General features: G+C 39.7%; 1 protein-coding gene across 13 annotated transcripts in view; it reads right to left on the bottom strand.

Annotated features, from left to right (window-relative positions):
* Positions 1-2775: 2775 nt before the first annotated feature.
* LOC101005189 (argonaute RISC catalytic component 3) overlaps positions 2776-25436 on the bottom strand; it is a 141777-nt gene continuing 119116 nt past the window's right edge. For 12 of the 13 annotated variants that reach the window (XM_003891585.3, XM_021939325.2, XM_017959710.2 and 9 more), the window contains 2 exons: positions 21045-21244; positions 19725-20549 (listed from right to left, as the gene is read on the bottom strand). In XM_003891585.3, coding sequence (XP_003891634.1) covers positions 20441-20549; positions 21045-21244 — 309 coding nt within the window. In that variant the 3' untranslated portion in view covers positions 19725-20440. Of the gene's footprint in view, positions 3161-19724; positions 20550-21044; positions 21245-25436 lie in introns of those variants that run through there. The other variant, XM_021939319.2, reaches the window with a different exon arrangement.

Genomic DNA, 25436 nt, shown 5'->3' with positions numbered 1-25436 from the left:
CGCTCTGTCACCAGGCTGGAGTGTAGTGGCACAATCTCGACTCACCACAACCAACCTCTGCCTCCCAAGCTCAAGTGATCCTTCCACCTCAGCCTCCCGAGTAGCTGGGATTAGAGGTTCACTACCATGCCTAGCTAATTTTTTGTATTTTTTGTAGAGTTGGGATTTCACCATGTTGCCCAGGCCAGTCTCAAACTCCTGAGTTCAAGCAATCCACCTGCCTCGACCTTCCAAAGTGCTGGGATTACAGGTGTGAGCCACTGCACCCAGCCCAAGAAAGATATTTTAATAGGGAAAAGTACAAAAAAAAGTACTACTCTATACAGGCATTGTAGCTGGGCACGGTGGCTGATGCCTGTAATCCCAGCACTTTGGGAGGCCGAGGCAAACAGAGCACTTGAGGTCAGGAGTTCAAGATCAGTCTAGCCAACATGGCAAAACCCCATCTCTACTAAAAATACAAAAATTAGCTGGGCGTGGTGGCACACGCCTGTAGTCCCAGCTACTCAGGAGGCTGGGGCATGAGAATTGCTTGAATCCAGGTGGTGGAGGTTGCAGTGAGCCAAGATCATGCCATTGCACTCCAGCCTGGACGACAGAGCAAATCCCTGTCTCAAAGAAAAAAAAAAGGCATCATAAAGATCTTCATAGACTGTAGAAACTGTGGAAGCAACAGAAATGACAGGAAAACAGTCATCTTTCCTCCATATGTAAAACTAAAGATTTCAGTTCCCTTCATAACATTTAGTCAAATATTGTGAAAACGTACACATCCTTTCCTGGCATTGACTAATCAACCTAATTAATTTCCTGAAAACATCACCAAGGTATGCAAGTATCAGCAGCTGAGATAAATCTGTCAAATAATCAGACAACTGAAACATGAAAACTACATTCAGATGTATGCCCCTCACTGGCCAGGCATGGTAGCTCACGCCTGTAATCCCAGCACTTTGGAAGCCAAGGTAGGTGGATCACCTGAGGTCAGGAGTTCGAGACCAGCCTGGCCAACAGGGTGAAACCTCATCTCTACTAAAAATACAAAAAATTAGCTGGCGTGGTGGCGGGAGCCTGTAATCCAGCTACTCTATAGGCTGAGGCAGGAGAGTCGCTTGAACCTAGGAGATGGAGGTTGCGGTGAGCAGAAATGGTGCCACTGCACTTCAGCCTGGGCGACAGAGCGAGACTCCGTCTCAAAACAACAACACTTAGCATTTTACCTTAGACTGCCACCTCATTTCTGATGCTTAAGTGTGGTGTTCTGAGCACCCTTGCTCTGAAGAAAGTCTCAAGCAGTTGAGCTCTAATGTAACTGGCGATTTGTTCGGTTCTAGCATATCTTACTATTTTTTGTTTTGGAGACAGGGTCTCACTCTTTTGTCCAGGCTGGACTACGGTGGTATGATCGCAACTCACTGTAGCTTCGAACTCTTGGCCTCAAGCAAGCCTCCTGCCTCAGCTTCCCAAATAGCTGGGATTACAGGGGCATGCCGCCACACTTGGTTCTTATTTTTAAAGAGAAGATAAAATCTGGGCCAGGTGCAGTGTCTCATGCTTGTAATCCAAGCACTTTGGGAGGTTGAGGTGGGAGGATTGCTTGAGGCCAGGAATTTGAGACCAGCCTGGTCAACATAGTGAGACTCCCATCTCTACAAAAATTTTAAAAACTATCCGAATGTGGTGGTGTACACCTGTTGTCTTAGCTACTTGGGAGGCTGAGGCAGGAAGATCCTTTAGCCCAGGAGGTGAGCTGTGATCTTGCCACTGCATTCCCACCTAGGCGAGAGAGTGAGACCCTGTCTCTCTTAAAAAATCGTAAACAATTGGCCGGGCACGGTGGCTCACACCTGTAATCCCAGCACTTTGGGAGTCCGAGGCGGGCAGATAACGAGGTCAGGAGTTCAAGACCAGCCTGACCAACATGGTGAAACCCCATCTCTACAAGAAATACAAACAATTAGCTGGGAGTGGTGGCACGCGCCTGTAATCCCAGCTACTCAGGAGGCTGAGGCAGGAGAATCACTTGAACCCGGGAGGTAGAGGTAGCAGTGAGCTGAGATCACACCACTGCACTCCAGCCTGGGTGACAGAACAAGACTCCATCTCAAAAAAAAAAAAAAGAAAAAAAAAGAAAAAAAAATTTAAACAGTTAAAAATTATTTGCAGACTGAAATTTGCCTGCCAACTTGCGACTTCTGGCATTAGTCTAACAACTTTAATTAAAAAATGCAGAGCTATACCTGAAATTATGCAGTTAAAGAGGGTTGAGAGCTGATTTCCAAAATCTTAGTCCAGTGTTTTCTTGCATCGCATATCGGGGCTGTGTATCCACTTTTGGGCCTGCAAAGATTCCCCCAGTTCATTTTGGTTCCTTTTTTCCCTACACATTCTTAATTCTTTCACCTCCTGGCAAAGTTTGGAAGCCTAGTGTCATCTCCCCATTTCCACTCCACTCACTGTCTTTTATTTAAGAAGGTGAAAAATGGGTGGGGTAGGGGGGAAGTAGGCAGTCTTTGAAAAACCTGAACCCCAGCCACATGCCCAGCACTGGAAACATTCTATATATTGTCTCATTTAATGCTCCAACAGTTCTATTTTCTCCTTTCACACTGAAGGAAACTGAGATTTAGAAGCATCAAGGAACTTGCTCAGAGTGTCACATAATCAAGGTTTGAACCCAGGACTTCACGACTAAAGCTTACGTTCTTTCCACTGTATCACATGGGTCCCGTTCCCTAGTCTGAAAAGCTGTAATGATGACCACACAAGAGAAAGTTTAAGAGCAAAGCTTTTCTTTTTATTGCAGTTATTAGTGAAAGTTATACTTCAAACTGAAGCTAAGCAACACTAAAACCATTAATATTTTTAAACTCAAGGATTAAAAATAAATACAACATAGAACTCTCCAGTAGGCAGAATGGCAGAAAAAAGAGTAGTGGTTCTGTCACAGAACATTTCGTGACAGTTTGGCTCAGAAAGAATCATGACAATTTCTTTTTGTTATTGTTGCTGTTGTTTTTTGCCTCCCAACAGGAAACAATGACAATTTCTTTAACGCAAAATATTGTATGAGCTGCTTAAAAACCAACTTCTTCAAGCTTCTCCATCTGACTCATAACTTGTTTGTAGTATAATAATTTTTGTGGGGAAGATAGTGTAACTGAAAAAGAAAATATATTACCAAATTTTAAATACTGAAAACAAGTACTTTTGTTCAAAAACTTTATTTGCCTTCTGCTCATTATAATTACATATAATCTTCAAAGAGTTTAAATGACAACCAAATCCAAGGCCTGGCCCCCAAGAACACAGTGATAGGATTCAGCATTTGGTGTTTCTAATTATACAATGACTACATATATATCATAGACCTGCTCTCATCCATTCCCCACCATGAAGTTCCAATTTCCTCTTAATAAAATATGGCAGTCAAGTTTAGTCTCATTCAAAATCTTATCCGGTCCTATAGCATATTACAGACTTAGACTCACTCTTCTGTTTTAATTGATGTTACTATGTAGCTGAAGATTTTAAAAAAAGGTTTATAGATATACACTTGAAATTCTGCAGTCTTGAAATACTACAATAAATTGTTCTTACTTATGAAAAGCCAACGACAACAACCAAAAAGGCCAGGCCAGGCATAAGACAGAGGGGAAGGGAAGATGAGGAGGGAGGTTTGAGAGTCCCATCATTTTGCCTTGCTGAAACTGGGTTTCAGCAGAAATATTTGGCAAGAATAGTGTGGAAAAGGAGGATTGAGAAAGAGGTTACTCTGATTTTATGTAATAATTCGGTTTCAAAACATACTGGTATCAACCTCCAAAAATAGTAGTTCACATCTGCAATACAAATAGGCACACGCGGTAAAGATGGTTACACAGCAGAATTTAAAAGGCTATTTGTCCATCTTCAGGACACTTTGCAGGCGGCCCCACCCTCCCCACATGTCCTGTGTTTACATTTTACTCTTCAGAAAAGCCCCTTGTAAAAGAATGCTATCTCTTCCTCCATTACTTAGGGGTTTTTACAATTTTTATTTTTTATTTTTTTAGCAGCAGTTATCTAGTGGGAGCAGTTAGCTACGCTTTAGGGGTGTATGTTTGTATGTGCATTGTGTATAACAGAAAAATTCTCTAGAGTGAGCAGTCAGATTACACTGGAATGGTCATAATACAATTTAGTCCCCCAAACACTAAAGAAACACATTATTTTTTCTATATAAACTTAATATGCAGAGTCATAAACATAAAATATTGATATATACACACATACCCACACCACTGCTTCCCACAGCCTATGAATGCATCCACGTACTAGTCCATAAGAATGATCTTTATTCACAAGATATAGTAATACTTTCATGGGTCCATAACTGAAAAGAGACATTAAAGCTACACATTGCAGCAAAAATAGGTTAAAAGTATTCCTGATATATCATTGTCAGCTATCTCATTGCATAAGGTGGATTTTTTGTTCATTTTTCATTTTTCAAACATGAATCTCCCCAACTTTTCATCTTCAGTACTTGAAATTCTGATTGAGATTAATGCAGATGCCACCTTTGCTAGTAATGAGTTGGAAAAGCCCAACTGCCTGCAACAAGGGGAGGTCGGCATCTGTAGAGATAAAAGTAAGTGTTGAATGCATCCATACCCTGTGTACCTAAAATGCATCCTTTTTCCTTTTTTAAAAAAATCTTGTCTGTAGCAACAAAGAATTGTTTACACTCCCTGCAGTGGTATGCCCTTTGTAATTTCCTAGAAACAGAATCTCTTCCCCCCATGGAAATGCATAAGCCTGCTGAAATGTAAGGACCTGCCACAATCCATAATGGTAACTGCATCAGATGCCTGACATGACCTGCAGGTGCTCAGAACTGATTCACATGAAGCAAAAACTTTCACTATATTTAACCTTTACAGGTACATGATGATTGGAATTTTTAAAGTAAAGCAAAGTTAAATTCTGCAAAGCCATGAGTGAAATAAGCACACTTTCTTTCTTAAAATCTAACCCTCTTCTTCAAAGAAAGGTACCAAAAATCGGCCAAGAAACAGGGGAATAACTATCTAGTTGTACAAGAGCCTCTGATACTAACATGTAGCAAAAGTGCCTGAAGGCAAAGGCAAAGTTAATTTCTAAGTATTTGTATATTATTATTATTATTATTGTTGTTGTTGAGACAGAATTTCGCTTTGTTGCCCAGGCTGGAGTGCAGTGGCACAATCTTGGCTCACTGCAACCTCTGCCTCCTGGGTCCAAGCAATTCTCCCACCTCAGCCTCCTGAGTTAGCTGGGATTACAGGCACCCTCTATCACGCCCAGCTAATTTCTGTATTTTTAGTAGAGACAGGGTTTCACCGTGTTGGCCAGGCTGGTCTCGAACTCCTGACCTCAAGTGATCCACCTGCCTCAGCCTCCTAAAGTGCTGGGATTACAGGCGTGAGCCACTGCGCCCAGCCAATTTCTAAGTATTTGATGGTTTTCACCACATTAATCTAACTCAAAATAAAGCTGCAGCTGCCATAGCACCACTAAAATAATTTGGTTTTTGAAGTTATGCTTTTGCCAAGGATTATTATAAAGAAAAATTCAGCCTGTGTGCTGGATATCTTGCAGGGAAACAACAACAGGATATGCTTGTAAGTGAACACTATACCATGATAAGGCCTATGTTTCTCTTATTCCTGTTTCATAAAATGACCTATGGTAATTAAAGACACTTTCACAGAGGCAAACTGGAAAGGAATCCTTCACACACACTCTTCTATTATCTTGAAAGTCTGAAGAGCTTTTCCTTTGGAGAACTCAAATACTTCCGCAAACATTATCTTATTCTTACAACAATTTAGTGAGCATGCCTATGATCCCAGCACTGGGTGCTGAGGCAGGAGGACTGCTTGAGCTCGCGCCTATGATCCCAGCACTCTGGGTGGCTGAGGCAGGAGGACTGCTTGAGAGCTCAGGAGTTAGAGATCAGCCTGGACAACATGTGAGACCCCATCTCTGCAATCAAAGAAAAGAATCAGCCAGGTGTGGTGGCATGCACCTCTAGTCCCAGCTACTTGGGAGGCTGAAGCAGGAGGATAGTTTGGGCCCAGGAGTTGGAGGCTGTAGTGAACTATGATCACGCCACTGTAGTTCAGCCTGGGCAACAGAGTGAGACCCTGACTCAAAACAAAAAACCCCAACAATTTAGTGAGGTAGGTGAGGACAGATATTACCACTCTTATTTACAATGGGAAACTACGCACACAGAGATTAAGAGAATTGCCTAAGGACACAGAACAAATCAGTGGGAGACCTATTACTAAATTCCAAGTCCCTGGCTCATATTCTAGAGCCCTTTCTACTCTCAAAGGCAACAAATTCTCAATAGGCTTTTTCCAGTTGTGAGCTTTCAAAAGTTCCTCCATTAAAGAAGACCTTAAGCCTTCTCTCTTACAGCCCACGCTTGACCAGGAACTGGGATGAGTTTTCAACTATTTTTACATAATATTTTGCACATATCAAGAAGGCAGATGTGAGACATAAGCTGTATAAAAAAGTCAGAATAAATACATAAAAGAAATGAACAGGTTAAGTATTCGTTCAATATAATTTTTTACATATTTTAGAAATCATGTATCAGAATAAAAGTCATAACATTTTAAAGTTTAAATCAGAGTCCAATTTATCAAATCCATAAGCTATATTAATTTTCTTTAAGAGTATGAGGATCTCTGTTGGTTGGCAGGTTAAAATATTACTTTCAAGAATAATTCTTATTTATTATTTATTTATTTTAAAGATTGGGGTCTTGCTGTGTTGCCCAGCCTTGCTTTAAACTCCTGGGCTCAACTATCCTCCTGCCTCACCCTCCTGAGAAGTTTGGACTACAGGTGCAAACCATCACACCTGACTAATACCAATAATAATTTTATCACTTTGCTATAATACATCATGTTCCTGATTTATATTCTGTTCACATTAGCACTCTATAGCTAGCAAAAAATTCCATGGCTAGAGATAATACTTGCAACATTAATACTTTCAATCTTAATTCTCACTTAACTGAGTTAGAATTTCTCTTCATATATGTTAAACTTACACTGTAATAATCATCATTCTATTTTTGTTTTATCCTTCCCCTCTTTTATTTTTAACAGTGTGCGTGTGTGTGTGTGGTGGGGAGAAAAGAACAATTGTGTGATTCACAAATGGCATAAAACACTGATTGTATTACAAATAAGAATGGTGGCACTCTAATAAATAAGATAATGGAATGTCAAAGGAAACAAACTTTAGAATACAAACATGGAAAACGTGCTGAAATATCAATCAAGCTATAACTTGTGGCATGTGATTCTTCTTTCCCAAGTATTTTGAGAGTGTTATTTACCCCCAGTAGAATTCTATATAAACTGCCTCTAAGTCCTTTTCCTATTCTTTTTTTTTTTTTTTTTTTGAGACAGAGTCTCGCTCGCCCTGTCGCCCAGGCTGGAGTGCAGTGGGGCGATCTCGGCTCACTGCAAGCTCCGCCTCCCGGGTTCCAGACTACCTTGTCTGGAAAGGCCCTGCTTGGTGTTTTCTATTTAAAGGGGAACACCAAAGACGTTACGTTGATAGCAACGCCTGGCTCTATTAAGGATAAATACTTCATTTAATTTCTTTACTGTAATTCAGACTAGTAGGATTCTCCTGCTTCAGCCTCCGGAGTAGCTGGGACTACAGGTGCCTGCCACCATGCCTGGCTAATTTTTGTATTTTTAGTTGAGACAGGGTTTCACCATATTGGCCAGGCTGGTCTTGAACTCCTGAGCTTGTGATCCGCCTGCCTCGGCCTCCCAAAGTGTCGGGATTACAGGTGTGAGCCACCGCGCCCAGCCTATTCTTTCTTTTTTAAAGAGGGAACGGGGTTGGACCCTGGGCTAAGAAATGAGAAAGCTCCTGGAAAACCTTAATTGCAATTAATCACTATAGAAGATCAAGTCTGTTGCTAGCAAAACCAAAGCTTGTTTTTGTTAAACTCCCTGGGATCAAACTGTATCCACTAACTGGGTTGGACTGTCTGTGCCAAAATTCTTTCTTCATTACAAACTAACCAGTGTTTTTACCAAATCCCACACCAAAACCATTTTCTTTACAGGACAGACTACCTTGCCTGGAAAGGCCCTGCTTGGTGTCTTCTATTTAAAGAGGAACACCAAAGACATTATGTTGATAGCAATGCCTGGCTCTATTTAAGTGTGCTTCATTTAGTTTCTTTACTGTAATTCAGAAGCAACCTCCACGGCTTCTCTAAGTTACTGAGAACAGGTGTGCCTTTGGGTCTGGGACAATATCATCATATAAATGTAGATTACCGAGACGCTCGTCTTAGGTCTCTTCTATAGGTTCAAATAGCAATAGTTGCTCTTTTACTCTGCAAATACTAAACAATTGTAAGGTTTCTGTCCAAGGATCCCAGCAAAGGAACCTTATTCTAATTTCCCCCTCACTATATATTCTCACAATCCTACTAGTCTATTTCTTTGCAAAAACCTCCAGTTTCTCAGATTCTGACAATAAAGATGCACGAATGCAACATTTTTGCAGTCTTTCCTTCTTTGGTTCTAAAAAGACTATTAAAGGATTAACTTAAGAGATTTGTTTGTTTTCCCAACCAAAAATGAAATAAAGATGAAATAAAGCCATGAAATAAAGATGAAAGTTTTGCCGGTTGTGGTGACTCAAGCCTGTAATCCCGGCACTTTGGGAGGCTGAGGCGGGCGGATCACAAGGTCAGGAGTTCGAGACCAGCCTGGCCAATACGGTGAAACCCCGTCTCTACTAAAAATACAAAAATTAGCCAGGAGTGGTGGCGGACGCCTGTAGTCCCAGCTACTCGGGAGGCTGAGGCAGGAGAATCGCTTGAACCCGGGAGGTGGAGGTTGTAGCGAGCTGAGATTGAACCACTGCACTCCAGCCTGGACAACACAGCGAGACTCGGTCTCAAAAAAAACAAAGATGAAAGTTTTGTCTTTTATTTTTAAAATTATTATTATTATTTGAGACGGAGTTTCATTCTTGTCACCCAAGCTGGAGTGCAATGGTGCAATCTCAGTTCACTGCAATCTCTGCCTCCTGGGTTCAAATGATACTCTTGCCTCAGCCTCCTGAGTAGCTGGGATTACAGGTGCCCACCACCATGCCTGGCTAATTTTTGTATTTTTAGTAGAAACGGGTTTTGCCATGTTGGCAAGGCTGGTCTCGAACTCCTGACCCCAGGTAATCAGCCTGCCTTGGCCTCCCAAAGTGCTGGGATTACAGGTGTGAGCCACCGTGCCCAGCCAAGATGAAAGTTTTAGGCACTAAATATCAGAGTAATCTCCCTCTCTAGTCTCTGGTGTTGCCTCTTCAACATCAAACATAAAATTATAGATAGCATACAGCCAATTTTTGGAAAGAGTAAAATTTAAAAAGCAAGGCTCTAATGACCAACACTCCCATCTGTTTTCTACACATAACGCTGTTCATGGCAATTCTTTTTTGGGATGATCTATTACTTACTGCACAAAGATTTTTTTTTTTCTTTTTTTTGAGATGTCTCACTCTGTTACCCAGGCTGGAGTGCAGTGGCGTGATCTTGGCTTACTGCATCCTCTGCCTCCTGTGTTCAAGCGATTCTCCTGCCTTAGCCTCCTGCCTACACCTCGCTAATTTTTGTATTTTTAGAAGAGATGGGGTTTTGCCATGTTGGCCAGGCTGGTCTTGAACTCCTGACCTCAGGTGATCCGCTCACCTCGGCCGCCCAAAGTGTTGGGATTACAGGCGTGAGCCACCGCTCCTGGCCACAAAGCTTTCTTTCTAAAGAGGTGAACTAAACATGAATAAGCCATCAAGTACTTCACTGCGGTCAAGCTGTACTGATGCCAGGTAGCAGGATTTGTGAAGCCTACCAGTTAAAACAGCAAAATAGGCTCTATATGCCAGGTTTCTATGAACTTTCAGAAGGAAAAAGAAAACACAGGACCAGATGCACCTTCTTTTTTTTTTTTTTTTGAGATGGAGTCTCATCTCTGCCTCCCAGGTTCAAGCGATTCGCCTGCCTCAGCCTCCCAAGTAGCTGGGACTACAGGTGTGCGCCACCACACCCAGCTAATTTTTGTATTTTTAGTAGAGATGGGGTTTCAGCATGTTGGCCAGGATGGTCTCGATCTCTTGACCTCGTGATTCGCCCACCTTGGCCTCCCAAAGTGCTGGGATTACAGCCGTGAGCCACTACGCCTGGCCCAGAGGCAACTTTCAAAATGTTGGTCTTCAGGAACTACATGTCTGCTAACCTTGTTATTACATGTTGACATGTAATGAATACAACTATAAAGGTTATAAGCGCAATAAATATCCTTAAAAGGGGACATACACTCACAGCAAAAATATTTAGCTTTTTTTTTTCTTTTGAGATGGAGTCTTGTTCTGTCACCCAGGCTGGAGTGCAGTGGTGCTATCTCGGCTCACTGCAACCTCCGCCTCCTGGGTTCAAGCCATTCTCCTGCCTCAGTCTCCCCAGTAGCTGGGATTACAGGCGCATACCACCATGCCCAACTAATTTTTGTATTTTTAGTAGGGACAGGGTTTCACCATATTGGGCAGGCTGGTCTCCAACTCCTGACCTCGTGATCCGCCCACCTCGGCCGCCCACCCAAAGTGCTGGGATTACAGGTGTGAGCCACCATGCCCAGCCACATTAATTTGCTTTTAATTAGTAGTAACAAACTCTTATAATCAAAGTACAAATCTGTACTATCTGTATACAATTAGTACTTGATGTGTGGGGGGTGGAGGAAGTATCTCAGAATAGTATATCATAGAGCAAACTAATGTAACTGGCAAAAATGCAAAAAGAAATGAAATGGCTAATCTCTACAAGAAAACACATGTTGATCTATGTTAAACTGTAAAACTTACCATACAAAAATAAAATTTTCCCATTTATAGTTACCTGACACTTTTCCATTTCCCTGCCTCTCAGTGGAGTAATACACTACAGTAAAATGTCATACATTGAGTTCCAATAATTTAGAATTGAAAACCCAGAGGATGGAATACAGTTTATCTTTTAACCTCTTATAGAAATTTCCTGACAAGCAAATTCATGGTGTAAAAATACAATGCAAGTATTTTACCTGCTTAAGGGAATATACTTTTTTCATGTACTTTTATTTATTTTTATTTTTATTTTCTGAGACGGAGTTTCACTCTTGTTGCCCAGGCTGGAGTGCAATGGCAAGATCTCGGCTCACTGCAACCTCTGCCTCCTGAGTTCAAGTGATTCTCCTGCGTCAGCCTCCCGAGTAGCTGGGGCTACAGGTATGTGCCACCACGCCCAGCTAATTTTTGCATTTTTAGTAGAGACAGGTTTTCGCCATGTTGGCCAGGCTGATCTCAAACCCCTGACCTCAGGTCGTCTGCCTGCCTCAGCCTCCCAAAGTGCTGGGATTACAGGCGTGAGCCACTGTGCCCAGCCCATATACTTTTATTTTTATTTTTATTTTTTTTGAGATGGAGTCTCGCTCTGTCGCCCAGGCTGGAGTGCAGTGGCCGGATCTCAGCTCACTGCAAGCTCCGCCTCCCGGGCTTACGCCATTCTCCTACCTCAGCCTCCCGAGTAGCTGGGACTTCAGGCGCCCGCCACCTCGCCCGGCTAGTTTTTTGCATTTTTTAGTAGAGACGGGGTTTCACCGTGTTAGCCAGGATGGTCTCGATCTCCTGACCTCGTGATCCTCCCGTCTCGGCCTCCCAAAGTGCTGGGATTACAGGCTTGAGCCACCGCGCCCGGCCGTACTTTTATTTTAAAAGTTAACATGCCAATATTCATAATCTTGATCTTGGCCAGCTGTAGTGGCTCATGGCTATAATCCCAGCACTTTGGGAGGCTGACGTGGGAGGATCACTTGAGCTTAGGAGTTCAAGAGCAGCCTGGGCAATATAGTGACCCCACCTCTAAAGAAAAAAACCATCAGCTGGGCATGGTGGCGCACGCGAAGTAGTCCCAGCTACTTCAGAGCTTGAGGTGGGAGGATAACCTGAGCCCAGGAGTTTGAAGTTATAGTGAACTATGATTGTGCCACAAAACAAACAAATAATCTTGACCTACTCACTAGGAAACTGGAGTATCTATATATAATTGAATTTAATATTCTATAATCATTCTTTTTACTGCCTTCCAATTTATTCACATTCATAACTTATTACTATTGAAATTTTTAATTAGCTGAAGTACTCTATTAATCAGTCTTTATACCTGGCTCTCTCTAGCCACTTAAACTCTGATTTCTTCACTGATACTCAGGGATTGAATCAACTTTAGAAGTATGCTAGGGAAAAAATCAGGGTAGCAAATCTTCCATATAACAAATTATGGGGGAAAAGTTTCATTTCAAAATCAATTATCAATGAGTTTTGAATCATTTGCTATTTGTTTTCCAGGCCTACAAAAAAGGTATCTTAATCCTAATGCTGAAAAATGTGACCATTTAAGCAGTTTCAATGTACTTAAAGTTAAAAAAAAAAAAAAAAAGAAAAGGCATGTAACAATCATTTATTTGACAGGTTTCCCCAAAACTGCAATCAGGTAAAATAAATCCAATCTGTTATGTTAGTTTGCTACTAAAGGGAAAAAAAAGATCAAACTTACAGGAAAGCCCCACCTCCCCTCCACATGTAGAAATCTGTCTAAAGACTGTCTTTAATGCCCACTATATAAACAACATTAAATATTCTAAGTTACAAAATAGTGTTAATGGTTTATTGGTAAAAATTCAAACTCTAGAGTTTATGGAATTCGTAGTTTGGTTGGTATATTAACACTCCATCTTAATCTTTGCTGCTATTACAAAGAATGAGGAAAGCTAGAAATATCTATAAAAATAAAATACCTTAAAACCAACAAGCAAAATATAAAAGTTGCACACAAATTGCCAATAAATATAAACATCACAATAGAAAAATTAATCTTAACAAAAATAAACTCATAATTGCTATTAAGACATTATAAAAACAAAAAAGTTTAATGTGCATGGATATTTGCAAACAGACACAGTACACTCCAAACAATATAATTTTACTATCATTATTATATAATGCAGCATACAAGGTTACTGAGGTGTGGTATTTTTTGTTGTTGTTGTTGTTTGCTTTTAGTTTTCTTTTCTGGAAGAATGCTCACCAAATTCACAGGAAAGAAGTGCCTAGGTGATCATTTACTGCTATTTACTGCTTCCTGGTATGGAGCAAAATTGCCCTCTGGTAGATAACCACATTTCTTTTTTCTTTTTTTTTTTTTGAGATGGAGTCTCGCGGTGTCACCCAGGCTAGAGTGCAGTGGTGCGATCTCAGCTCACTGCAAGCTCCGCCTCCCGGACTGACGCCATTCTATAGGCACCTGCCACCACACCCGGCTAATTTTTTCTATTTTTAGTAGAGACGGGGTTTCACCGTATTAGCCAGGATGGTCTCGATCTCCTGACCTCGTGATCTGCCCGCCTCGGCCTCCCGAAGTGCTGGGATCACAGGCGTGAGCCACCGCGCCCGGCCCACTATCTACATTTCTAATGACTATAAAAGGTCCTGCTATTTTCCTTTCTTTTGCTTATTTCCCCTTAAGCACAATTTTGCACATCCTACTTCTAATTAACTGATCAAACCCTTTTAAATGCCTTGTCATCATTTTTCATAGTTCCTGCATCCTAGAAAAAATAAAAAATCATTTAAAATATTCCTTGGTGTCTAGAAAATAAAATTTCTTTAACAATAGAGATCATCATTTTGCTTTCTCGCTTAAGCTGATCTGAATGATGACTTGGTATTGCCTTTATGAGCAGTCCTCCTTAGTAATGACTAATTAGGCCGGGTGTGGTGGTGCATGCCTGTAATCCCAGCTACTGGGGAGGCTGAGGCAAGAGAATCACTTGAACCCGGGAGGCAGAGTTTGCAGTAAGCTGAGATCACACCACTGCACTCCAGCCTAGGTGATAGAGCAAGAGCTTATCTCAAAAACAAAAAAAAAGAAGATTAGAAGATGTTGCCTACAATTCCAGGCAAGTTACCTTTCCCTTTGGACACTGGTACTATACCCATAATCTTGTTAAAAAGTTAAGTAGTTTTGCTGTTTTATGTGCATTATGGATTTCCTCCAATACAGCTGAGAATTAAAAGGGTTAATTCTACTAAATATTTTGTTTTCAAATTTACAAAATAAATTTGGTGAGCATTTACCTTTACTTTACTGCATAAAAGCTTTCCTTGGTTCCCTTGGACGAGACTCAGGACAACAACTAACATTATTTTTATGAAACTGTCACACTCTTGGAGTTCTAAAATAATTTATCTTTAAAATTCTTAGCTTCGTGCTACTTGAAAAATAAAAATCTACAGCACCATCTTCTGAAAAGGCACTTTCTAAGAACCGCCTTGCTTAAAAAAATGATTAAAAAATTTAACTCAAGAGTCTATGCCCTGACAAACATCTTTGCTTTACTGAGACCCTAACATAGATACATTAGATTTTGTTTACCTTAGAAATTAGTCTAAAAAAGGAAGGGACCCCAATGGCTGGATAGTGATTTGATAGGATTCTAATTTTGTCACACCGTTTACCTGATACTTCAACAGGGTTTCTCACTGGTAAATCTCAACCCTCTATATTGAATCTACCATCCTTCTATCTTTAATGCAAATTAAAATCTTTAACTTCCATATTTTAAGAACAAAAGATTCTTGAGATTTAATCAATGACGTAAACATCTGGAGTACTAGTTTTGATGGGTAAAGTAATACAAATTTCAATGAGTAGTAGGGAATATTAGTACAAGCCTTGACCATTGTATCTTAGTTTAAAAAATTACATTGACTGACACGGAAAATTATAAACTTAAATGTACCATTTTAAAAGCAGGAAAAAAGTCAAAATAGTTTTTCCCTTTGTGTGTGTGAGATTATATATATATACACACTCATACATACACACACACACTCCCCGCCCTGCTTCCTGGGACTCAGCTTGGCTTTCACTAATCACAGTGACATTTCTAACATTGTAACTGATCAAGAATGTTCTTAGTATAAACAGGACTTTTTAAAAAATATTTTTTGGAGAAAATTCTCATTTTCTGATTTCCGCACTGTCTTACTTATCTATTCTTGGCTTATTTTTTGACTCCTATAGAATCACAAAAGTGCTTTTGTATGATCAAATATGAGAACTGAAATAGGAAAACAAGGGTTCTAAATTAGGGTTATACTGCTACTCAGGAAGGCGTTACTTGATGTCAAACCTCCCAACAATTCTTACTGAAGCTTTAAGACATTTATGAATTCTCAAAAAGTATGAAAATAATGAATACTTCATATGGATAAAGCCAAAATAAAGGTGCCAGACTAATGATCTTTATGCAGCTTGACTAACTAATAAAAGGTAATCTAAGTAGCAAGTTACTGTTAAGGGCAACTTGCCTGTTCAACAGGAGAACATCTAAGAGGATAAGCTAAGCAAACATTTAACTCAGGTTTAATGACACTGAATGAAAATTTTGCAGAGTTGTCAGTTAAACTTCTTGGTAAAAATATTAAAACCAAGTTTGAAATAGGAAGACTACAACATATTCTAGCTGTATCCAAGTCATTTGCTTCTTGAATTTCATAAAAATCACCGCCCTTGGCAAATTCATGTAGGTGTCTAAACAGATCCATCAAGTTCCTTGAGTAACAAACGGTCTCTAATTCCTGGTCTGCAATCCATCTAAACACTTCAGATCCATCACTGGCATGCTTAGTGCTCACTCTTTCCTTGAACACTGAGATCCTCTGCCAGTCATTCCTGCTGAAGGGCAAGTCAGCTTTTATTTCCCTAGACATGCCTTAAGTCTTTCATGACTCTGTCAGGAGGCCTGTCCTCCTAAAATCCATTAGAGAATACACAAGTGAACACTAGGCAGTGGTGAGTTGTGGAGAAGCTAGCCTGGAAACTGGTCTACATCTTTAGAAGGCTGAGAATCCCTGTGCTGGAAGGCAGAGATGCCTCTATCAAGTGCCTTCCGAAACACTCAGTCATTCCTACTAGAATCCCTCCTAGACTGTCTTCTAGGAAGAGAAATATATTAATAGGTTATATACAGGGATTTCCCTTAGAATAATAGTTTTTCCAAGAAACTTGTTAGAAGATAACTATTAAGAAAAAGAAAGGGAATCTAATATTTCTTTGAAAATGTGCCAAAAAACCAGTACTGAGGAGGCTGAGGTACCCTTTTTCAAACTGTAAAAGTCAAAATCTACATTTCTAAAACAAAGAATATCCTGATATTAAATTGAAACTAAAATGGCAGCACCCTTTGTTACTTTGATATTTCGTGTCCTTACTCTTACTTAGGAAAAAAAAAGGGTCTAACACTAGCCTTGAATCCTGCTTATCTCCTTATTGTTTAGTGCAGTAACTGTCAGACTCTACTTAAATAAATATAGCAGCTACAATATTGTAAGTGTATGGTCCTCCATGCCAGTAACCTGATACTGTAATATAATACATGTATCAGCACTTTACGTAGACACTTCAGCCATCAAGAATATACATTAAACTCCCAACTCTTCTTCATATGAAAATCAATTATCTAGTTGCCAGACTGATATTTTACAGTCAGTCTTGTAAGATACATCATAGAAAAAAGAAGATTAAAATTTAGCATTCATGATATAGTTAGTGAGCAAGAGCAGGAGCAGAAGGGTCACTGTGAATTTCATGTTTAACTTAAAAAAAAACTTTTTTAAAATAAAAAAGATTAGAAATTCTGCACCAGAAGTGCAACAATAAATAGGACAAAAATCAAGAAGCATTTGTCACTTAGCCTTTTACCTTAAAATTCTAAGCACAAGTTTTCTTGTAATTAAGAACCAATGGTAATTAATATACCAATTTGTTAGCAAAATAGAAATATAGTATACATATTCTTTCAAGTTAATCAACTTTAAACTAGCAATGCTGAATAGTGTAAGAGCACTCTAAAAAAGAAATCACTCAAAAGGTAAAACTTCATAATTTAGAAAAAATATTTTTCCTCTTAAAAAAGTCCTTCCAAATATATTTAAATTAAGGGCTCCACTCTAGCATATACGAGTGACTGAAAATTAGGTGAGAGAGTACATAGAGAAAGGGTATCTACAGTCATTCCCTAAAGTTTCCCATATGAATCTGTGCAGCTCCCATGATAAAGGAAGATGTTTACTCACACTAATCAAGCACATACCAATTAAATTTTTATCATCTTAGGTATACTGTTTTCTTCTCTTGCCCATGATCCTGACTATATTCAGTAAAATTTCAGTGTAAAAAAATCCATCTTTTATAGGAAATTTTTCTGGAGGAGATGGGAGAAGGCTGGGAGAAAAAATGTATATACTATACAAATATTACCTTTTGTAAAGTTCTTTGCAACAGTGTTGTAAATTGCATTTCAGACACTTCAAAATAATAAACATACAAAATACAGTACTTTCTTAGTTTTCTGGCAGAGGGACAAAAGATTACATGCCTGTCGGAGGACATGGGCTCAGATTTTAGGCTCAAAATACAGTGAATTGGCAATAATAGTGGATTACAGGTAAGAGAGAAACTAAAGATCTAAATCCATTAGGTTTCACGTGCAGAGGGAATTCTGAAAGGCTAACAACAATGCCCACTGGAAACAATCTGTAGTATCTATACTCTGAACCAGTGCAAGAAAAAAAAAAATCAAAATGCAATTTTCATGAGTTACAAAGTGCAAAGCTCCCCTGAATCCAATGTTACTGATAAACTCGGTTTTGATAGCTTTATAGTACTTTTTAATACCTTAAAGTGTAATCAATAAAACAAAAGTTTTGTAAAACAATTTCCCACATTTCAGTGATTTAACTGATTTAAAATGATCAAAGTCCTAACTTCCTTTGTTACTATCACCTTAATTTTAAAAGGAAAGTTACACTGGTGATACATTAGCAAAAGTTTTAAAATATCATCTTGCATTTTCCTGATTCTTTTTAGTAAATGAAAATGGGCAACTAGCCAATATGATTCTTCAATAAACATAATCTATTTGCAAATAATTTAAATATGTTAACCTATTCACGATTATTTCTTATATAAAAGTTCAACTTTATTTCTAATATTCAAGTTGGACTCATTTAGGCAATTTCACTTCATTTTCATTATGATTTTTTTTTTTCTTTTGAGACAGAGTTTTGCTTTTGTTGCCCAGGCTGGAGGGCAATGGTGCAATCTTGGCTCACTGCAACTTCCGCCTCCTGGGTTCAAGCAATCCTGCCTCAGCCTCCCGAGTAGCTGGGATTACAGACGTCCACCACCATGCCCAGCTAATTTTTGTATTTTTAGTAGCGACGGGGTTTCACTATGTTGGCCAGGCTGGTCTCGAACTCCTGAGCTCAGGTGATACACCTGTCTCGGCCTCCCAAAGTGCTAGGATTACAGGCATAAGCCACAGTGTCCAGCCTTTTTTCATGATGAATTTTAAAAGATATGCTTTAAAACTGAAAATTACAAAACTTTCCTTCTGAAATTAAGGCTGTATTCTTTGCCCTTTTAAATTATGGAGGTGCCTGTTCCTCCTCATATCCATGGTAAAGATGCAAACAGACACAACTTTCCTTTAAAACTGCTTATTGCACTAAAAGATAGCAAAAACAAGTTGTCAGTTCTTAAAATAAACATGATTATATTTTTATAAAAGATGCTGCCAGTACAATTCTATAATTATTAAAGCACTATTCTAATAAATATAAAAGAAAAGGAAGCTATACTTCCAAACACATACATATGTGTTTATATACACACACATACATATATATATATAAAATATATGAAAATCACATTAAGGTATGAGAGGCAGCAAGTAAACTATCAAAAAACAAAACAAAAAAATCCCTCAACAACCCCTTCTCTCTCTATTCAATTTCAGAGGTCTCAACCCCTACAGAATTCTAATCTTTTAAAATATTTACCCTTTATAAAAGCTTTAAAGAATTTCTGTGTATAACCCATAGAAACAGAAGGTTTCAGAAAACACATCACTTATCAGAGAGAAAGAGTTACAACTTCTGACAGGTTTTATATTTATAGCAGCTTTAACAAACTCACTAAAGAAAAAGAATAGCAGGCCAGGTGCGGTGGCTCACGCCTATAATCCCAGCACTTTGGGAGGTCGAGGCAGGTGGATCACAAGGTCAAGAGATCGAGACCATCCTGGCCAACATGGTGAAACCCCGTCTCTACTAAAAATATAAAAATTAGCTGGGTGTGGTGGCGCATGCCTGTAGTCCCAGCTACTCGGGAGGCTGAGGCCGGAGAATCGCTTGAACCCGAGAGGCGGAAGTTGCAGCGAGCTGAGATGTTGCCACTGCACTCCAGCCTGGTGACAGAGCAAGACTCTGTCTCAAAAAAAAAAAAAAAAAAGAAAAAGAAAAAAAAAAGAATAGTTCAGGTTGCTACTGCTTATATACAAATTGCGCAAATGTATGTTCAGAGTGGGAGGGGAGAGACACACTCTCACAAAAAGTTATTTTACGTATATATATGTGTGTATGTGTCTGTGTATGTATGTATACTATATATATAAAAGTTTGATTCTTAAGACAGCAATATCAAGAGTTGAGAACTCAGAATCGTGTAGGAGATAGGAGTCAGGAATAGGGTATGCAAAATAAAAGTAGAAATCTAGTTTGCCATATTTTACATTCAAACGAACCAGGTAGGTGAATATTTGAATGTCACTGGTAGGATTAGGGAAAAAATGTAGGTGATGAAGGCAAGGGAAAAAGAGAAATAAAAGCGGTAGTGCTAGTAGAATAAAAGGGAAAGGAAGTTCCCCAAATGGAATGAATTCTAAAATATATACACAGACACATATATATCTATTATCAATCCAGATCCAGATATATATGCATATGAAGTATGGATGTATATATTTTAAAAACACACAGACACCTTTTACAAGAATATATGAATGCACATTAATTTTTTGCACATAATTTTGAAAAATCACTTTGATTATTCATGAAGGTGTATATTTTTTAAACCATCATTTACTTTTTCGATACTTTTTTTGCAAAGATAGTTGTGCTGCCAAGCAACTTGAGGTAAAGGCATTAAAAGGGTTAGACTACAAGAAATGAAAACAAAACAATTGCGATACTTCCTACAGGAGACCGCACAAAAAGCAGTTGGCTGGTTTCATATTGCATAATGATGCTGTGTTCCTTGATGAAGTAAACAATCTTCCTTGTATTAACATAAGGATCAGACCTTGGCCCCCACACAGTGTTGGTTTCTGTATGGCTGGAGGTGTCCTTACTCAATTGACTCCACTGGAAACATACGTTGTATGTCAGTTCATCTTTCAGTGCTTCCTCTCAGAGAATATACTTGGACTATTTAAGCAAAGTACATTGTGCGTAAGGTATCTTGGTGAATCTGTACAGCCTTGGCAAGAGCTTGTGGATCTCGCCCATTGCTCTGTCCTGAAACGTGACTTCCTTCAGCACTGTAAGAGAAGTGGCAATGAACACAAAAACAAACTTTCTATTCTGATGTAATGATTCCGATAAATACCATTTGTTGTAGAAAATTTCAAAATTATTAACAAATAAGAGACTGGTGTAACAATTTATGTGTCCATCACTCAGCTTCAATCACTATTAATTCAAGGTCAATTTTGTTTTACTTCTCTCATCTCCCCAGAATTAATTAGAAGCAAACCCAGACATCATATCATTTTGTCTATCTATCGGTATCTATCACATTATTACCAATAATCTCTCCTTTGCTTTAATGTGGTAAAGCAACTAAGTTACTATATCATTCTATTACTAATGAACTTAGACAACATATTTCAATAGGAAACCTTGGGCAGTCAGTTCTGACTGTCGTCACTTTTCACATGGATCACTGACTCCTCTAATAGCTTGGGGAACTTGAAAATCCTAACATGCAGACAATATTTGGATTTGGGTGAGAACCTGTTATGTTTTTATATTACCTGTCATGTTCTTTGTCCACAAGATGATATCTGGCTCTAAATGCTACCAGGTGAGCGTAATACGCTGGTGCAGGTATAGAAACAGATCGTGTACAGCGTACATAAGTATGGCAGAGCTGGTAAGTTAGCAGCTGAAGTTCATCTGCAGTGAAGCAGTTATCATCCCATAAAACATGATAGTGTGAAGGACGACTGGTACCCTATAGAGAAGGCAATGACATACACTGTTGAATTTTGAACTCTTTTTGTTTTGTTTTGTTTTGTTTTTTAAGACAGAGTCTTGCTCTGTCGCCCAGGCTGGAGTGCAATGGCATGGTCTTGGCTCACTGCAACCTCCACCTACCGGGCTCAAGTGATTCTCATGCATCAGCCTCCCCAGTAGCTGGGATTACAGGCATGTGCCATCACGTTCAGCTAATTTTTTGTATTTTTAGTAGGGACGTGATTGTGCCACGTTGGCGAGGCTGGTATCACCTGACCTCAAATGATCTGCCTGTCTCAACCTCCCAAAGTGCTGGAATTACAGGTGTGAGCTACTGTGCTGAGCCCAATTTTGAACTTCTTAATAAATATTTAACACCAAGTCACATAAAAAACAGGTTTGGCACTTTGGGAGGTCAAGGTGGAAGGGTAGCTTGAGGCTAGGAGTTCAAGACCAGTCTGCACAACACAGTGAGACTCCATCTCCACAAAAGTTAAAAATAAAAATTAGCCAGGTGTGGTGGCATGCACCTGTAGTACAGCTACTTGGGAGGCTGAGGCAGGAAGATCACTTGAGCCCAGGAGGTCAAGGCTGTGGTGAGCTATGATTCCACCATTACACTCCAGCCTGGGTGACATAGTGAGACTTTGTCTCAATAAATAAATGAAATGAAATGAAATGAAATAAAATAAAATAAAATAGAAATGTAAAGCTGGGAAGATGTATAAAGAACAGTTTTTAGTCTCTGTGAAATATTCTTGGTTATTTGCTGACTACAGCAGAAGTTTCAAACTGATATCCTAAAGGAAAACTGTTCAGGCTGGGCATGGTGGCTCATGCCTATAATCTCAGCACTTTGGGGAGGCTGAGGTGGGAGGACAGCTCAAGCCCAGGAGTTTGTGACTAGCCTAGGCAACATAGGAAGACCTCATCTCTACAAAAAGATTTAAAAAATTAGCCAGCTGTGGGCCGGGCGCGGTGGAGATTGAGACCATCCTGGCCAATATGGTGAAACCCCGTCTCTACTAAAAATAGAAAAATTAGCTGGGCGTGGTGGTGCCTGCCTGTAAGCCCAGCTACTCAGGAGGCTGAGGCAGGAGAATCGCTTGAACCAGGGAGTTGGAGGTTGCAGCGAGCTGAGATTGCACCACTGCATTTCAGCCTGGTGACAGAGCGAGACTCTGTCTAATAAATAAATAAACAAACAAATAAATAAATAAGCAAGCAAGCAAGCCAGGTGTGGTGGTGTGGACCTGTAGTCCCAGCTAGTTGGGAGGCTGAGGCAGGAAGATTGCTTGAGCTGAGGAAGTCAAGGCTGCAGTGAGCGGTGATTGTGCCACGGCACTCCAGCCTGGGTAACAGAGCAAGATCCTGTCTCAAATAAATAATAAAACAAAAACAGGCTGGGTATGGTGGCTCACGCCTGTAATCCCAGCACTTTGGGAGGACAAGGTAGGTGGATCACTTGAGGTTAAGAGTTCGAGACCAGCCTGCCCAACATGGCAAAACCCCCTCTCCACTACAAATACAAAACAATGAGCTGGGTGTGGTGGCATGTGCCTGTAGTCCCAGCTACTTGGGAGGGAGAGGCAGGATAATCGCTTGAACCTGGGAGGTGGAGGCTGTAGTGAGCCGTGACTGTACCACTGCACTCCAGCCTGGGTGACAGAGCGAGACTCTGTCTCAAAAAAAAAAAAAAAAAAAAATTAAAAATTAAAAAAAAAAAAAGGAAAACTGTTCCCTAAGGTTTCTGGCTAAATATATTGAAGAAAATATTCCTATCCTGAAGATTCATAATGGTCATTTGCATATCAATGGTCTTCAAAAGTTCCATAATAAAAAAAATCTGTTTAACGGCATTTCTAAAACTTAACTTGAACAGAGACTCTTTCACCTCTGTGATTTTTTAAATGCAGTCATCTGGATGCAATGTGATATTTATTAAATATGGGAAGAAACACTAGGTTAAAATATATAATCCAGTTATATAGGATTTATTTATTTATTTATTTAGAGACAGGGTCTGCAGTCTGGACCTCCCAGGCTCAGGGGATCCTCCCCTCAGCCTCTGGAGTAGCTGGGATTACAGGCACACATCACCACACCCCGCTAATTTTTGTATTTTTTATAGAGATGAGGTTTTACCATGTTGCCCAGACTGGTCTCCAACTCCTGGGCTGAAGCAATTCACCTGCCTCAGCCTCCCAAAGTGCTGAGATTACAGGCCTGAGCCTGATATATATATTGGTTTTAATCCCTAGAAGATACGATTAACTTTTTTTGGCTTTTATTATTTTTCATAGACACATAATAATTACACATATTTATGAGGTACAGTGTAATATTTTAATACATATATATAATGTATAATGATCAAATCAGGGTAATGAAGATATCTACACCTCAAACATTGTGTCAAGAAAATTCCAGGCCGGGCGCGGTGGCTCAAGCCTGTAATCCCAGCACTTTGGGAGGCCGAGACGGGCGGATCACGAGGTCAGGAGATCGAGACCATCCTGGCTAACACGGTGAAACCCCGTCTCTACTAAAAATACAAAAACTTAGCCGGGCGAGGTGGCGGGCGCCTGTAGTCCCAGCTACTCGGGAGGCTGAGGCAGGAGAATGGCGTAAACCCGGGAGGCGGAGCTTGCAGTGAGCTGAGATCCGGCCACTGCACTCCAGCCTGGGTGACAGAGCGAGACTCCGTCTCAAAAAAAAAAAAAAAAAAAAAAAAAAAAAAGAAAATTCCAAACCCGCTCTCCTGGTTATTTGAAAATATACAGTAAGTTGCTAATTATAGCCATCCTATAGTGCTATAGAATATTAGAACTTATTCCTCCTATCTAGTTGTAATTTTGTATCTGTTAACCAGTCTTTGGTAATCCCCCTCCCTTTCCTGCCTCTAGTAACTACTATTTTACTCTATACTTGTGTGACATCAGCTTTTACAGCTTCCACCAGCGAGATCATGCAGTATTTCTCTCTCTGTGGTTGGCTTATTTCATATAACATAATGTCCTCCAGGCTCATCCACGTTGCCACAAATGACAGAATTTCATTCTTTTGTGTGGCTGAAGAGCATTCCATTGTGTATAAACACCATATTTTCTTTATCCATTCATCATCTGCTGATGGACACTTGGGCTGATTCCATATCTTGGCTATTATAACAGTACTGCAATAAACATGGGGATGCAGATATCTTCTTGACACACTGTTTCCTTTCCTTTGCATAGATACCCAGTAGTGGGATGGCTGGATCATATGGTAGTTTTAATTTTAGTTTTATGAGGAACTTCCACACTGATATCCATAACGGCTGTACTAATTTACATTGCCAATAATAGTGTATATGAGTTCCCCTTTCTCTGCATTCTTTGTCTTCTTGATAATGACTATACTAATCTGGGTGAGATGATATCTCATTGTGATTTTAATTGGCATTTCCCTGGTGATTACTGATGTTGAACATTTTTACATATACCTGTTGGTCCTCTCGATTACTCTCTTGAGACATTTGTCCATTTTAAAATCAAATTATTTATTTTTTTGTTGTTCAGTTGTTTGAGTTCTTTGTCTATCCTGGATATTAATACCTTGTTTTTTTGAGACAGAACCTTGCAGCCTCGACCTTCTGGGCTCCAGTGATCCTCCCACCTCTGCCTCCTGAGTAGCTGGGACAACAAGTGTGTGCCAGCATGCCCAGCTAATTTTTAAATTTTTTGTACAGATGAGGTCTCACTATGTTGCCCAGGCTTGTCTTGAACTTGTGGGCTCAAGCAGTCCTCCTGCCTCAGCTTCCTAAAGTGCTGGGATTACAGGTGTGTACCATGTGCCCAGCTGTTTCTATGTTTTTGATGTAAATGTTTATTGCTATAAACTTCCCTCTGAATTCTGTTTTTGTTCTATCCCACAAGGTTTGGAATGTTGTATTTCTATTTTCATTTGTTCCAAGAAATCTTAAAAATTTCTTCTTAATTTCTTCACTGACCCACTGGTTGTTCAGGAGCATATTGTTTAATTTCCACGTAAAAGATATTTGAGGCCGGGCATGGTGACTCATGACTGTAATCCTAGTACTTTGGGAGGCCAAGGCGGGCAGATCATTTGACGTCAGGAGTTCGAGACCAGCCTGGCCAACATTAAATAAAATTAAAAAAAAACTGAGGCTGGGTGCAGTGGCTCACATC

Source organism: Papio anubis, chromosome 1 (assembly GCF_008728515.1).
Source record: "Papio anubis isolate 15944 chromosome 1, Panubis1.0, whole genome shotgun sequence".
Lineage (NCBI taxonomy): Eukaryota > Metazoa > Chordata > Mammalia > Primates > Cercopithecidae > Papio > Papio anubis.
The sequence above is the reverse complement of the archived record's forward strand: the minus strand, read 5'-3'. Positions and strand labels throughout refer to the sequence as shown.